At 31.6% G+C, this 17,163-nt stretch overlaps 1 protein-coding gene across 2 annotated transcripts in view; it reads left to right on the forward strand.

Annotated features, from left to right (window-relative positions):
* LOC129984383 (BTB/POZ domain-containing protein 9-like) overlaps positions 1 to 17,163 on the forward strand; it is a 203,546-nt gene that overhangs the window by 169,769 nt on the left and 16,614 nt on the right. For both annotated transcript variants that reach the window (XM_056094262.1, XM_056094261.1), the window contains exons 3-5: positions 4,128 to 4,284; positions 12,731 to 12,896; positions 13,832 to 13,965. In XM_056094262.1, coding sequence (XP_055950237.1) covers positions 4,128 to 4,284; positions 12,731 to 12,896; positions 13,832 to 13,965 — 457 coding nt within the window. The remainder of the gene's footprint in view (positions 1 to 4,127; positions 4,285 to 12,730; positions 12,897 to 13,831; positions 13,966 to 17,163) is intronic.

Genomic DNA, 17,163 nt, shown 5'->3' on the forward strand with positions numbered 1-17,163 from the left:
GTGGAAATGTGCACTTTGGAATGATTTTTTTTTCGGAGGAGGGGGGGGGGATTTTAATTAATGAAAAATTAAGCAAAGATTTAATGCATTTTAAGCATAACTTCCGAAAGTATTATAGTACAAAATTAACTTTTAAATCATCTTAAAATTTGAAAATTTATCTTTCCAATGATGTCGTATTATTTGCTGGACAGTTCATTGTATATTTTTAATTAATTTTTAAAAATATGTCTTAGTAAAGAGAAATTTTTAAAGTCTTAGAGAAAATTTTAAAATTTAACTTAAGAACTAAGAAATGGTGCAAGTTTTTCAAAGTGCACCCCTTTTTAAACACTGATATTGTTTCCTGATATAACTGAATGTATAAAGATATGGATAAATAAAATAAGTTAATGCGTAGTACAATGAACGGAACAGTGTTAACCAAAAACTATTTTGCTCATATAAGTCAAACCAAGTTACCATTAATTTTTGCGAAGCATCTCGTCACCAAAGGCAACTAATTTATATATATATATATATATATATATATATATATATATATATATATATATATATATAATATTAAAACTTAATTTAATTCTAGTTAATTTCCAAAGTTCTTTTCTTAATTCAGCCCATATTAACTTCATTCCAAAATATTCTCTTATTTCCTGATCCAATTCCACCTTTTTTTTTTATTTAATTAATGCAACAAATAGTAACTCTGTAAAATTGCTGAGGTCGATAAGTTCTCACACTCCTAGTGAAGGCATAGAAATTTGTCGATCTAATATATTCTTTTAAAAGATCTCTATTATTCCCTTACCTAAAGCGACACGTGTAAAGAAATCCTTGTCGGAATCTCATAGTATATAAACACTGGGGAAAGTATTTTCTCTCTCTTGCCCCTTTTGTATTGCACTGTGAACGGACGTGTTTTGCCGGGGCTTCTTGTACATAAATTATGCCTCCAGGGATGGAATAAAGGCGGAATTAATAATTCAAAGTGTTTTCTCTGTCTTCGACCACGTATCTGCTTAAAAAATTATATATTAAAATCAGATGCGTGGCTAAGATGATAAAACTTTTGAAATTTTAAAACTTCGATTTATTTCACCACGGGAGGCATAATTTACTGATAATACTGAATAACTGATAAGAAATACATCAATATTCATCGCGGCACGAGAGCAAAAGAGACCAAAATTTTTCCCTTCAGTGATTTTACCATGAGATTTTACCTGGGATTTCTTTGACACGTGTAGATTTAGGGTAGGGAATAAAAGGTACCTTTGAAAGAATGTTGTAGGTATTAAGAATTTTAGCCCTTCATTCAGAGCATGAGAAAATGCTGAAGTGAGCTGTTTTATAGAGTGCGTGTATAATTAATTAAATAAAAAGTGTGAATTGGATCAGGAAAAAAAGAGGCAATTTCAGAATAAAGTTAATATGGGCTAAATTAAGAAAAAAATTAGGAAACCGATTAGGATTTTAATTAAATTAAGATATATAATATGAATATTAATTTTTAAATTGCCCCCCCCCCCCGTCTTGGTTTCAAATAGCTTATATATTCAATGAATATTTTTGCAACTATGATTATTTTTGTTCCCATGCTTCAAAGGACCTGACTTAACTTTGTTAACTTTGTAACGTCTTTGTAAACATTTCCTTGTTTTCAGTGTAGTATCTCTGGGTGGTTTGATAAGTTTCGTCTTTTTATCCATTAAAACCGCTTCCAAAGACTCACAAAGACTATAGGAATGGGCACAACATTTAGTGTCATGTAATGTCAACATCCATGCATCTTAATAAATATAAAATCTAAAACAATGAATCAAATCACTAGACTAAAGTTTTCACTGATTTCTGAGACAATATTGTCAGTTTGTCACATACTTTTTATTGCTGTGTGAGAATCCGGAATAAGATATTAACAAAATAAAGATATATTAAAATTAATTCAACTAAAAGTTACAACTTCCTTTTATTTAAAATGTTCTAGAAAATCACAATAAATATCCTGTTTTTATTTATAACATCTGTATAAATTAAATACTTAATTGATTTCTATCTTTCATCTAACATTTCTCGCCAAAGAGGCTGATTCGTCGCCAAATCTTTGCATTTCGCCTTCGCAAAGGCGGCATAAATTAATTATCGAGCTCGGCAAAGGCGAAGCGGCGCTCCTTATTATTCGTGATTAATTACCGATGCACCGTCGAGAAAGAGGATTCCCCTCGTTCCCCCCTTATATCGATTGCGGCATTCCATTTCAGCCAGCTGCTTCTACCGTTCTCTGATTGCTGCTGTGACGTTCTTCGGAAATTTCGGACGCAAACACCGATTAGTGCCCTGTTACTGAATGCCATATTCTTCGACAAAGGATCACCGTTTGTCAGAAATCAGTTGTGGAATACGGAAGCGGCAAATTAACAGGGACGCTTTTAGGTGAAGCGCAATCAGGGAAATGGTGAGGTTGCGTTACTTTGCTGGAGGCGGGAAACATGAAGCTAGGTTATTTTTAAAATATTTGCTGAGTTAAAGGTTAAAGTTCGAATCAAACGTATTGAAATCATGCAATCCGGCATGAAAGTGCAATAACAGACGATTTTTTTTCTCGAGAAGTTAAAATAATGTGTTAGAATTACATTAATAAAATAAAAAATAAAGGGTATTTTGATTTTTTTTTGTCCAATACATTGTTGTTTGATGTTCCTTTAAATTTTATTCATTTATCCTTATCTAGTATTTAAAATTTGCACTGAATTATACATTAGAGGTAACTAAAAAAAAAAAAAAATCTCACTGCAAGCCGGAAGGCAAAAGTCTGGTCTATCTGGCAACATAAATTGTTAGAAACAATCAGAAATAAAGCGTGAAAATCACTTTTCAGCCTCTAACTTCTGGGATATTGTAGCTATCTAAAAACTTTAAGTACAAAAGTTGCTCATTTTAATGAGGCGCTAATTTAGCTAATTCGGTTTATTTTTCTATCTTCAATACTAAGAAAGTTATAGCGAAATGAAAATTTCAGCCCACAACCATTTCCGTTCCCTATGAGCTAGATGGGAAATTTGCGAACTCGGCCGAGATTTTTACATTTCTATCAACAAATTCCAAGCCAATTAAAATAGAAATGAAATTACTCTAATCTAATTATCCTGTTTAAAAGATAACAACGTCAAAACATTGTACGCATATATACATATAAACTATTAAACGAAGGGTGGTTTCGCGTTCTAGGGACCATGCTCGGTGAAGAACTGAAGAAATTTCCCTGAAGTTTTATCATGAGAACCAATGCAATAGGTAGTCTTCCCATAGAAATCTACCTAAAAAAGGCATATAACGTCGTAACAGAGCGCATTTATATAAATATATTAACTAAAGCATGGGTAATTAAATGTACAATTTTCTTCATCGCTCAACCATGACATCAAGTCAGTTGATTCGATTACTTTCTTTACTTTCATAGCATGAAAGAAAATTAAATATGGTAAACTCTCAAACTTTGCAATTTTGAAAAATTTGCCCTTTTTTATTTTCCAGCAGTGGGTAGAGTCAAAGATAAAACAGGTCGATGACAGTAACATTGGCGTCACATGAACAATAGGATTTTCAATTATATTTTGTAACATTTACTCGTTATGGTAAAATTTTTTATACAATTTATGACATTTTGTGACATTTCCCTGCAATAAGTATATATTTTATTAGTAAAATGAGTTTTAACTTGCCCTTCGTTTACTTCGTTCGAATTACTGAGAGCCAGTCCACCGTAATGAAAATTGCGAAGATAACAAAGTAAGACCGAAAGGTTATTTCTTTTGGAATCAGCATTCCTTTCTTTATGAAAGGAATAACTTTTTTTATTTTGGAAAGAGAGTCTAAAAGAGTAATATGGAATGGACTAAATCATGGAAGTTTGATATATGGGTTTCCCACCAAAATTGTAGATCGTTTGAAATATTTAAAAAATATATTCTTTAACGGGAAAGCATAAGTTTATATGCTCAAATATAACTATAGGGCGTATTGCTGAATCATTTGCAAATTACTAAAATGCCACTGAATATGTATAGTATGTATAGCTTTATTTATCCTTATTTGTGGTCAAATGATAATCATCTTATTCTTCTTAGATGCACAAGTTTCCAGAACGTGAAGCGAGGTGAGATATGTAAAGTACCTGGTTCCACTGTATCGCCTGCACCGCCTGGAACACCTACGCCCATCCGTTTGCCGCATGCAAAACCAGAGGTCTTCAGAGAAGTCCTTTTCTATCTTTATACTGGGAAGGTAAATTATTATTTATTAACTTTATAGTTTACGGAAAGATTGATTAATTACTGCAAGGATCACATTCATTTAACTCGCATTCATTTACTGCAAGGACTCTTAAATTCTGATCTCGATTTTAATACATTGTTTACTAACCACGGGATAATTCATGATATTTTTGCTACATGATCATTTACTATATGCATTTGGCTTCTAGCTGCAGTATTACCTCACTTTTACACCTTTCAATGAAGCAGAGAAGATAATGATAAAAAGATCTTGTAGTTTTAAGGTATCTTGAAGAAAAGGTTGTAAAAGATAAGCATACTTTTAAGATGGGAATGTAGAGGTCTGGTAAGTTTTAAGGTATTTACTAGAAAAGGTTGTAAATGATAAGCATACTTTTAAGATGGGAATGTAGAGGTCTGGTAAGTTTTAAGGTATTTACAAGAAAAGGTTGTAAATGATAAGCATACTTTTAAGATGGGAATGTAGAGGTCTGGTAAGTTTTAAGGTATTTACTAGAAAAGGTTGTAAATGATAAGCATACTTTTAAGATGGGAATGTAGAGGTCTGGTAAGTTTTAAGGTATTTACAAGAAAAGGTTGTAAATGATAAGCATACTTTTAAGATGGGAATGTAGAGGTCTGGTAAGTTTTAAGGTATTTACTAGAAAAGGTTGTAAATGATAAGCATACTTTTAAGATGGGAATGTAGAGGTCTGGTAAGTTTTAAGGTATTTACAAGAAAAGGTTGTAAATGATAAGCATACTTTTAAGATGGGAATGTAGAGGTCTGGTAAGTTTTAAGGTATCTTCAAGAAAAGGTTGTAAATGATAAGCATACTTTTAAGATGGGAATGTAGAGGTCTGGTAAGTTTTAAGGTATTTACAAGAAAAGGTTGTAAATGATAAGCATACTTTTAAGATGGGAATGTAGAGGTTTGATATGCTCTCTCTAAATGAAATTCAAGCCAAAAATGTGTTCAAGGACCAATTTTAATGTATAATAGGTGTTTTTTAAATTTTTATGCAATTACCTCTAAAACTAAGATTTGTAGAAAATTTTAAAGCTCGTCCGTTCAATATTATAATGGAATTTAATCTAGCATGGCAATTTTTGTATGAAAGAGAGACATTATTATTTTTTAGTATGCGAAATTTGCAGATAGTTAAAAAAAAAAAAATTCTAATTGCCAAAAAAAAAAAAAAAAACTGTCAAATTCAATTTAAAGAGTTTGATTTTTTTTTATATTTTAGAACCTGGAATCTGGGGCTTTAGATTTATGCCAGTTTAAGCACACTAACTCAATGTGGAATGGGCTAAATCATATAAATTTGAAATGTGATCTCAGCCAAAACTGTAGACGCGTATGGAAGGTTCGAGAAAAATCCTTTAACGGAAAGTCTGTCCGTCCATGTGACTAAGAATATGAGGGTGCAAAAACGTCCCCAGGTCGATGTATAAAATTTGGCATTTGATTATATCACCAAAATAGTAGATATCTATTAATTGATGGTAAAATCCAAAGACTATTTATTTATCCGTACGTTTTATAATCTAAAAATATAACAATCGCGCTTTAAATTGCCGATTACAAAATGAGCAATTTTTTTTAAAACATTTTTGTTTGTAATTTTAAAATGTGACATTAATCAAGAGACTTCTTAAATAACACATTACCTACTCCGACACATCCTGAGGCACATGGAAAAAATCTGAGTGGCCGGACTTCCATGGCAGCATTGGAATTAAAGTTGAGTCCTAAGGGCCATCACGACCACGGTACAACCATTCCCGTGGTTAGCACGTCCCGCCATCGATCGGAGGTAGTCGACCCCACACCATTACTATACCCACCCGGTTGGAGAGAACCAACTACCTTTTTGGGAGCTTCTCATCTTCATATCTGAGAAACTTCTTCTTAAAGACAAATGATCATCATTGTGTATTTACTATAAGTAGATTTACTGAATGGCATTTTACAATGAAATCTTCCAATCAATTTCACATTAACAAATTTATTTTTAAGAATTTAAAAGGCACATTCATCTACTAAATTGCATGAATCTTTCTGGAAAACAAATGTACGTTCTGTTTTATCGGCTGATTAAGCAAACAATTTCCATTTAACGAAGGCATTTTGCGATGCATTGTTTCTGTGCAATTTGGACGAACCAGTTGTATTTTTTATTACTAATAGAATATGAATATTATTGCATTTTTGTGCATTTAAAATAGGACTCTATTCCAATAAATGAAATGAATTCTTCTCGCAGACAACTTACCATCATTCTATAATATGAATTTTCCAAAATGATTTCTATTCAACGATAACATTTTACAGTGCATTTTCTCCCCCGTTTGATTTCAAATTGAATTTTTGATGCAGAAAAAGAAATGCGCGACTTTACCTCCATATTTTTGCATCTGTATGTTTTTCCCCCCTACCCGGACGAAATTTTGCATATTGTTGCCGAGAGTTGTGAAGCCACTTGAGATAATGGCCAACAGAAATTCCAGTTTCGGCGAGTTTCGTATTCCCTTTTGTCACTTCGAAACATTTGATATTGGCGTCTTGCGCTCCATCTTTTCAAAACAAGCAATGAAATGAGATTTGGACAGACGTGAATGACATTTCAGATTTTTAAGGGCAACCTTTTAGACTATGTGGGAACATCGCATTTCTACGGCATGTGTTTATAAAATGTTTTCTTTACGTTTTCTATAGGCAAAATTTTCAAGAAAATTCATTTCACTTTTTTTTTTAAATTTGTGTGTTTTTTTATTTGATTTGATTATCAAATTTTCTGTGAATTCTATTTAAAAGTTAGATTTATCATATCACTTTGCTATTACTTATTTTTATTTACATTGGTTGCCTGTTATAAATATTTAGAATAAATAAGTTATATATTCGTAACCATGTGCTTTATGCATCTTTAACATTAGAATATTGATAATACATTGCAAATACCACTCTAAAGCGAAATTTTCGTTATAAGCTATATTGCCGCATCGAAAAAGAGACAGTCGAATGTCCATGGCCGAATGGTCATAACAGTGGTCTCATAAGCAGGAGACCGTAGGTTCGGATCCTGCTAGAGACAATACGATTCATAGTATGTGTAAATATTTAATCCCTTGATTTTATGTTTTCCTTTATTTCATGTTCCAGTAGATTCTGGACATTTCTTTAGTTTACCAGACAAGTGTCCTGGACTTTTCTTACTGTCTCCAGAAAAGTATTCTGGAACTTTCCCTGCTAGTATAAAAGCAGAAGATTTGTCAGTCACTGTGTTCTCAGTTCAGAGTTGAGTTCATAAATTGGTTTAGCTCTATTGTGTCATTGTGTTCCACACTAAAGTATCTACGTGACAATATTCGTTATAGTAGGTTTTAACTGGGTCGCATTTTGGGGGGGGGGTGCCTTGAAGAGAACAGAGAATGTATTTTGAATCTCTTCCGTTTTATCGATTCAATCAAAAATTTAATGTATATATGCAGTGATTCTATCAAATTATCTATTTTGATCTATCTATTGTGATCAATTTTTTCCTTTTTGTACACTATCGAGAAAGTACAGTACACTCCCGATTATCCGCGGAATTGGGTGGCGCGGCGGCCGCGGATAACAAAAATCGCGGATAATCCGAAAAACGCTAAAAACGGGTATAACAAAAGAGAAAACAGTCATTCCAACTTTGAAAAATCGTTTTATGTACAAAAAAAACGTAAAATAAACAGCAGGAAATGTTTAACTAACGCTTAATATTTTAGTATATCACTCAAAACTAACCTAAAACGCATTTTGTTAATGAAAACAGAAAATGCTTTGTACTTACCGAGAGGCATCAAGGATACACAGAAAAATTAATACATATGTACTGTTTTAATACTGTAATGTATTATGTAATTACAAAAGCATAACTGTAAAACTACACCTTTTTAAAGAAATCAGTCAAAAAAAAAAAAAAAAAAACTTTGTGCGGCAGGCGCGGGATAATCCGCGGATAATCGGGAGTCTACTGTATTGTAATCGTCAAAAAAAAAAAAAAAAAAAAAAAACGAACTGGAGACTTTAGCGACCCTCCATGTTTTAGACCTCTTCGAGTTCGAAAAACATTTTTTTTTTCGGAAAATTGTCGCCTGTCTGTGGCAAAGATAACTCGCATACATTTTCAGCTTGAGGAATAAGATTTTATATACTGTCTTTACTCCCATTTGCGGATTTTTATCAAATTTTTATCAAATTTTGAGTAAAATCTGTGCAGTGGAAGTCCGCCTGTCCGAATATAAGTTAACAGGATAACTACAAAACGAAGAGAGCTAGGTGGATAAGTTTCGGTACACAGATTTAGCATCTATAGTGCAGCCATCTGAAACCACTAAATTTTGAGACAAAGCCATCAACGGTGACTGTCTGTCACTCTGTATTTTTAGAAACATGCTAACGCTGTAATTCGAAAACACAGTGACCTAAATGTATCACATTAGGTATAGGATTTTTTTGATTACAAATGCTAATCTTTGTTTCAATCGATTGAAAAAAAAAGTGTTTAAAGCACAAATTCTGTTTTCAGATACTTTCAACTGCATGCCAGAGATTAATCACCAAAACACTTCCCAAGCATGATACGATAAATTCAGTAAAAAACGCCTAAATTTACGTCAAATACCATGCAAGGTGTTCCTTGACATAACAAGTTTATTAGAGAGTATGCGAGAAAGTTTTAGAGAGACCACTCATGCTGCCCCCCCCCCACCCCGTATTCAAAAATTTTTAAATGTGTAATATGAAAATTTTGAAGTCGAATGCTTTTCTTTACGTATGTGAGAAAATAAAAATATTGTCACGTAGGTTCTTTAGTGTGGAACTCAATGACACACACAAGAAGTAGAGCTAAACCAATTTATTAACTCAACTCAGAACTCAGTGAATGACAGATCTTCTGCTTTTATATTAGCAGGGAAAGTTCCAGAACACTTTTCTGGAGACAGTAAGAAAAGTCCAGAACACTTGTCTGGTAAACTAAAGAAATGTCCAGAATCTTCTGGAATACGAAATAAAGGAAAACTTAAAATCAAGGAATTAAGTTTTTACACAAACTGTGAATCGGGATATCTCTAGCGGGATTCGAACTTCAGATCTCTTGATTATGAGACCAGTGTTATGACCATTCGGCCATGGAGAGTCGACTGTCTCTTTTCAATGCGGCAATATGATGTAAAAAATGTGACATGGTCTTGTTATCATTGTAATGCTGTTAATACTCCAGACATAAAAAAAAAGAATACTAAGAATAAATATCTTAATTATGATTTCTATATTTCTTATTCACGGAAATGTAGTTGCAAATCAGTTTCGTTATTCTTTACTTTAAATATAGTTAAATCAGTTGTGAAAAAAGGTGGTGGAAAAAATAACTGGTTCAATTATATTAATTTACAGTTCAATGAAAAAAAATTATTATAATTAACTAGTTCATTTATATTAATTTGTTCAGAAGGGTTCAACTGTTAAAATACTCCCTCCGAAAGTTATGGAACAAGCTGTTTATTAGACCCAACAATTTAATATCATTTCGTGAAATTTAGTTCAATTATTAATAATCCAGTTTCTGAATGAAAATTTCAATTTTGTAAATAAGGAATCAGGCACAAAATCGTACTGTTTTATAAAATTCCGTAAAAGAAGAAAGCATTGGAATGAAACCTTTACTGAACTTTAGGCTGATTTTAATAATAACTCATTCATTGCTACAAATCACTCCTGATAATCGATAATCTATCTAACTAAACCTTTGATATCTCTTAACTACAGTAAAGAAGAAATTGTCTAATTAGGTAGACGATTCAGTACAATTAGACAGTAGATGTAAACCACAAATGAGTCACGCATTAATCATCGTGTTAAGGAATCTATCTTCCTTTAACTGAAATGCACTTTTGTCGTAATATTTCTGCCCTAGAATAATGTTATCTGTTATCTTCCAAGGAAAGAAAAGTCATACTGTGAGCAATACTTGTTGGATTTCGAAATAGTATTCTATTAATCGTACTTGTCATAAGATTTTCTGATGCCTTGGCTGGTCATAATAAATACTTTATGGATACCCAGAACAAACCTTCGAAGTCATTTATTATTTCAGAATTATAGCTTCGAGCAGACAATTGCCTTGCTAAATAGTTTTAATTGCGCTGAATGTAATTAGGTTTGAAGATAGGGGTGATTAGTCTATTCTATAGAAATCTTGCTTCTCTAAGTAATCGTTGAATAAGATGACGCGACGAGAATGAGTATTATAATTGATTAGCATGAAAATATCGTCAATTGCACCAGCATATGGTTTTACATATAGATTAAAGATCTCATATTGTTACATGTCTTCAATCTAAGTTCATCTATAGAATACTTGGAGATCATTTTGGTCATCCAAAGATCATCTCAAACTATTATATCACTTACTCTGCAATTATTCTCTGGTGGATCCTTCTTCAGTCTGCGATTGATTATGTCTGGTCGCATCTATATTGCTATGCAGTGCATGATACATACTCTTCATCCGGTGGAACATTCTCTATTATTAGCTAAGTCTGATCATTCACAGTACATGAAGATATGTTCTTTTTCTCCGATGGATTTTTCTCTCATGCATTACTATACAATACATGATGTGTACTCTCCCACCTGTGGGCCCTTTCCAGTGTAAGAGTGATTATATATGATCGCCAATGTATTGCTATGCAAAGTTGATCCAGAATACCATCGGAATACATGGATATTTAATTTTTCCATTTTCCACCTAAACTCATCTGCTAAGAGAACTGAACTCCCCTATTCGCTGGTTTATTCCATCGTTGTTATTTTTTTTTTCTCTTCCATAATATGGACTGCAATTGTCTGGTCGACCATTGTTTTAGAATAGAATACTTTCAGGTACAATGTACTCCTAGACTCATCAGTTTAGAGATAGTCACTATTCTTTGCACTACCAAAAAACCGAATATTGATTCCGTCTCTCTTTTCCAATATGAAATTGGTTATGGTTTGTCATAAATGCTTTCCGTGTTTAAGTATACCTAGAATCCCAATGAAATGTCCATTTTCCTAGATTCACGTATCAAGAAAGTTTATTTCTATCTTTTAATGTATGTGATATACTTTTTTGGTTTAGCAACTCTGCAATCTGATGAGAACACAGAATCTTCGTACATGCATATCTTCATTATGAAACTCTCTTCTCACTCAAGCGGAAGATGGTCTTCCTATAGCTAAAAAATGAACCCCCAACTTCTCTTTCCTTTGGACTGAAAGAAACAGATAATAATCATCAAATAGATTTAAAATTTTATGTGAATAACAACTCTCCTTATTTCTTTATTAGAAATGAATTATTCAATGTTTTTCATATAGTATCCACTCGTGTGCGGCAATGGTAGTATACTTACATCGTAAGGAAATAGATAAAAAACAGTTTCGTATTTCTAATCTACAAATTACCAAGCCGAGATCTTAGCAATAACGATGGCGGTTGATTATTGTGAGGAGCTGGAGGACTAACATAGATGCTCTATATTCTCAGACTCTATGGCAATACAATCTCCCTTCTGGCAATACAATCCACCAACATCAAAAATAAAGAAATCTGGAAAATTAAAGAAAATTTGACAAAGGGTAATGAGAAAAAAATGGATTAAATTAAACTGGATTAAGGTTCCCATTGAAATATACGAAAACGAGAGAGCAGTTGAATATGCAAAAAGAAAAAAAAAAAGCTGCACGGAAAGACTAAATAGATATTGTAGTCCTAAAATCATTCCAAATATTAAAGAAGGAAATTAGAAGAGATATATCTATGCTGTGGCAGAATAGATGGATAATGTCTTACTAAGGGCGCAATACATATAAATTCTTACCGGAACCAAAAATTATAAAAAGAATATTTCACCCGCTGCTAGTGCAAATTGAATCAGGGCATGGAAGATTTCCTGAATACTTCTACAGATTCTGAAGGCTGCAAGACAACACATGTATATGTGGGGAAATACTCTTGGTTCCGCACTGCATAACATAATGTGTCGAAACAATGAAAATAGAGGACGACTCATTATGAATAATGATAACTTTAACACAATATTGCAATTCCCGAAAATTTAAAAACATTAAAAAAATGATGAAAAAGAGGTTTAGCCTTTTACCAGCAGTTCGAAGATTCTTTGGACTGTTGACATTGCCCCTCTTAAGCAAAATTTGAACTGTTAACGAGCACAACAGCTAGTCAGAATCCCTGTTTATACGATTTAAAATAGTTCTGTGGTAACTGACTGTAATTTAAAAAAAATAAGCATCCACTCTTAGAGATAAACTGAAATCGTTTATTTGTGCTTTATTATGCTATCATTACTCTTAAAACTGGTAATTTTAAATCTATGTTGAATGTTACCATTCTTTTGAATTTAGGTAATCCTTCAAGATTGTACAGTTTTTGAGAGTCTGTCGATTGCTCAAGAACTGGGTATAGATGAGCTTCGCATGTGCTGCGAAGATCACATCAATAGCACTTTGAATGTTCACAATGCCTGCACTTTTCTTCCAGCATGTTTGGAAATGGAAAATCGAGTACCAGGTAATAATTTATATGTATTTTAAGTATGCTGTTCCCTTTTATCTTGTTACTGTATTTTACTGAAAATCATCATATTAGGTAAATTATGTCTGAAAAAGAAAGAAATTAAATTAATAACTATGATTTCAGTCAACTCTCAGAAGGATTGGTCAGCAAACCGTGCTTGCTACAATGAAGATATAGCTGGCCCTAGCATAATTAGCATTACAACAACAACAACAAAACAAAAAAAACATAGTCCCAGCATAACAAACAGATAAAAAAAATCGATGATAAAATGAATCATTCTATGAAAAAATTTAAGAACAGATCATCATTAAGGTTGCTGCTTGTGTATCATGAATTAAAATTTTATTTTTCTTTCTGTTTAACCTTTTGCTTACTGTCTAAACTGCTGTACTAAAGATTTTTTTTTTTTAAACCTTTCCTTAAGGGCCAGTACAACTGCTGATCAGTGACGAGTTAGGATTACATTACCCCGAGTGAAATTTCCTGCAATACTCTAATTGTCCCATAAAATCATTTCCTTATTGTGTCGTATCCATAGAGTCAAGAGATTTCCGCCAGCAATTTAAAATTAGTGTTGGCGCTGGTGAGTTTTTAGAGCCATATTTTGGCGTCTTTTTTCCAAAACAAACAGTCTTAAGATGTATGAAATGAATAAGCTTAATTTCATTCGTGAATTATACTAAACGAAATCGAATTACTTTTTTTAACCATTTTGTGACATCACTTTTCCCTTCCTATTACTAATGTTTAAGAGCGAAGGCTGACTGTATTGAGAATGAAATACAATAATTTGGAAGAAAACAAGAAACGATGACGGAATGAATCATTCAACGAAAACCAGTCTAATTTAAGAAACAGGTCATCTTTAAAATGTCTGCTTGTGTATCTTGATTTAAAATTATATTTTTGCTTCCTGTTTTAATTAGGAAATAAGAGTGGTCGCTCATTCCTCGATCGATGCACCGCGTACATAGGAGAAAATGCCATGGAATGTGTCAAAACCTCTGCTTTCTTGAATCTTCCTAAGGATGCCTTGATTCATCTTGTATCATCTGATTACGTGAGTTATTCTAAATTCTATATTATTTGCTTAGTATACTATAATTTTATTTTCTAATGATAAGAAGGTCTTCTAATACGTTTTCAAAAGTGTGACTGGTTTCGTCTTTTCTTATATGCAGGGTGTTCTATAATTATGTAACAAATATTAAAGATAGGTAGGGCATACAGAAGCTACTTATATGCGTGAAATAGGGATTGCAATACCGGGATACCGGTATACCGAATACCGGTATTTTGAGGCATTTTTACAATTTTGTAATACCGGTATTCACAAGTTTAAGTACCGTTTTTTCGGTATTTACTAGAAATTTTTAAAATTGTCTCCACTATATGTTCAGGTATCGCGAACATAGCAATGTAGTATACGTTTTGGTTTTTATGTCTCCCGAACGGGCGATATTAATTAGCTAATTAATGGCTTAATTAATTGCTTAAATCTAAATTAGCGAAACATGGATTATCCCTGAAAGAAAATATTGTATCCATAACGATTGATAGAACAACAATTATGAAAAAAATTGGAAAGTTGATTGGTGCAAATCAGCAGTTGCGCTATGCACATGGAATTCAATTAGGAGTAATAGATGTATTATACCAAAAAAATAAAGAACAGGAGAATCGAAATACTGTGGATATTGAAACTTCGGATTCCAACTTAGAAGAGAGTATAAAAAGGATATATTACTAAAATATATACTAACTGAAAATAAAACAGAATATATGTTTAGATTATATTAGATTCTAAAACACGTATGAACAGTTTACTCCTAATGATGGAACGATTTTTGAAACTGAGAAATCCAATCCAAAAAGCAATAATTGACTTAAACTTGTAAATTATTTTTTCAGATAGTGAATTCGACTTAATATCCAGATTGTTTTCATGTTGCAGTCACTGAAAGAACAGCACACATCACTATCTAAAGAATTATATATTACATTGAAAAATCGCTCAGAAGAAAGACATACCGAAATATAAAATGTCTTATGGTATTTACATAATTATAATTATTTTAAAAATGAAAATGAAAAAGAAGAAAAGAAAATAACCAATTCAAATCTGATTAAGTTTAGAGTAAATTTTATTAAAATTTTTTACCCACAAACCTATCCACCACATTCAGAAGAATTCGGTTCAATTATCGAAGATTATGATGTCACTACTGTCGATAGTGAAAAGGAATTTTCTCTTGAACAAAAATTAGAATTAGCGATAAATTTCAACGAACCAAAATACAATACAGAAATCAGCTATATCCAAAGCCATTAGACGAGAAATCGATTTATTTGAAGATGAGGGATTTAGAGGTAAATACTTGAAAAAAATATATCGCGCATTGCTAACAGTATCACCAGCTAGCGTAGATGCCGAAAGAGCGTTTTTGACAGCTGGTAATTTTTACGCAAAATTACTTTTCAGGTTTAATGACAGTACAATTGATGCATTGTTTTTTTAAGATCACATTTCAAAAATTTGTAATAGTACCACACTGAATAGTGATATTTACATTTTTTTGTGATTTAAATAAATAAGATGTTCCTTTACTTTTTTGTTATTCTTTATATACTGTTATAATTTATAAGTTACAAATTATTGTTTGTGATATTTACACTCTCTAACAAAACTGGCAAATAAAACACCTGTGTTTTCTTTCTTTTTCTAAAATTTCTAATACCGGTATTAAAACCGGTATCCCGGTATTAAGATTTAAAAAATACCGAATACCGGTATTGAAATTTTGGTCCGGTATTGCAATCCCTAGCTTGAAAGAACATGGGGTTGCAAAGCTAAAGGTCTATCTTTGTAGGAGAACCTTTATAATTGAATTGTATGAAAATTAATGTAAAATGATAAAATGCTTTGCTGTTTTCTTGCTTCTTGGTTGTTTTTACCTTTTTCATAATCTCTGCTAAGCGGAGGAATTTTTCATAGAGAAAATGTAGATAAAATGCTATTTAACAGTAATAATAATTATTTTTATGAAAATAACATTCCAATAATTAGAAGTTAAGGTTATCAGAAATTTTCAAAAATGTTGTCACTATAAAGACTTTTCTGGATTTTTTTTTATATCCTTTCTGAACACATACATTAGAATATATAACGCATAATATCTAGTAGGAATTTGTCATGTTTGTATACTGTCACTCCATGTCGTTTGAACACAGAATATCATTACATATTGTAGATTTTTTAAAATTCATTTATCAGAAAAGTGTTTTTATTACTATTGGCTAAGAACCTTGTATTGCTGTATAAATTTACAAATTTTTTTAGATAATTGTCGAGGGGGACAGCAGGCTGATGAGTCAAAAGAATGTTATTAACCTTATTCCCAAATAAATAGATTAATGTTCAAAAATATGGATTCTATGAATATTTAAAATATTGGGACTACAGTATGTACTTCCATTGAATTATTTAAATATCACTCTAAATAAATTAAATAGAATTAATTATTTATTTAAATTATATGAGAATATTAATGAATTAATTAACTTGTTACATTATATTCCACTTAATCCAATAACATTTCTTTAAATTTATTATCTCTTTAAAGTCCATCCCAATAGTAAATGCTTTTGCAACTAAAAAGAAATCATTAGAGCAAATAATTATGGTTACATTTTTTTTTATAATTTTGATATTGTATCATTTTTCTTCATGTTATAAAAATTTTTTAAAGAAAATTTCTTTACAAAGTTTTTAAACTAGATTTTTATCTTGTCAACTAAGTCAAAAATGTTTTGGAATGTTACCTCTTCTTAAAAGAGAGGCATATTGTTTACTATAAAAGGATTAACTTTCTCTTAAAGTTTGTGAATAGATTTTAGAAATACCCTGTATATAGAAAGTAGAATTATCACTCTGATGAATCTAAAATGATATTAAATATTTTGAAAGTTATTATGGAGAAACAATTATGGCAGTTATTGTTAATTTTGGTTTAAAGTTAATATTCTATCCAATGAATTCTTTCACATCATGCATTTCTCACAATCTCTTATTTTTAATATTTTGACATATGTTATCACTGTTATATAAAGTATAATGCGACAAAAATTACCCACTGCACAACATGCAAAATTTTCATGTAGCAAATGAAATTGCTAGTGACATATGGTTATTTTATTGCAATAAATTATAGCCTATCAAATGTAGCTTATCTTAAAAGTATTTTGCAGCGATGAAATG

The sequence above is a fragment of the Argiope bruennichi genome, chromosome 9 (genome assembly GCF_947563725.1).
Source record: "Argiope bruennichi chromosome 9, qqArgBrue1.1, whole genome shotgun sequence".
Classification (NCBI taxonomy): Eukaryota; Metazoa; Arthropoda; class Arachnida; order Araneae; family Araneidae; genus Argiope; species Argiope bruennichi.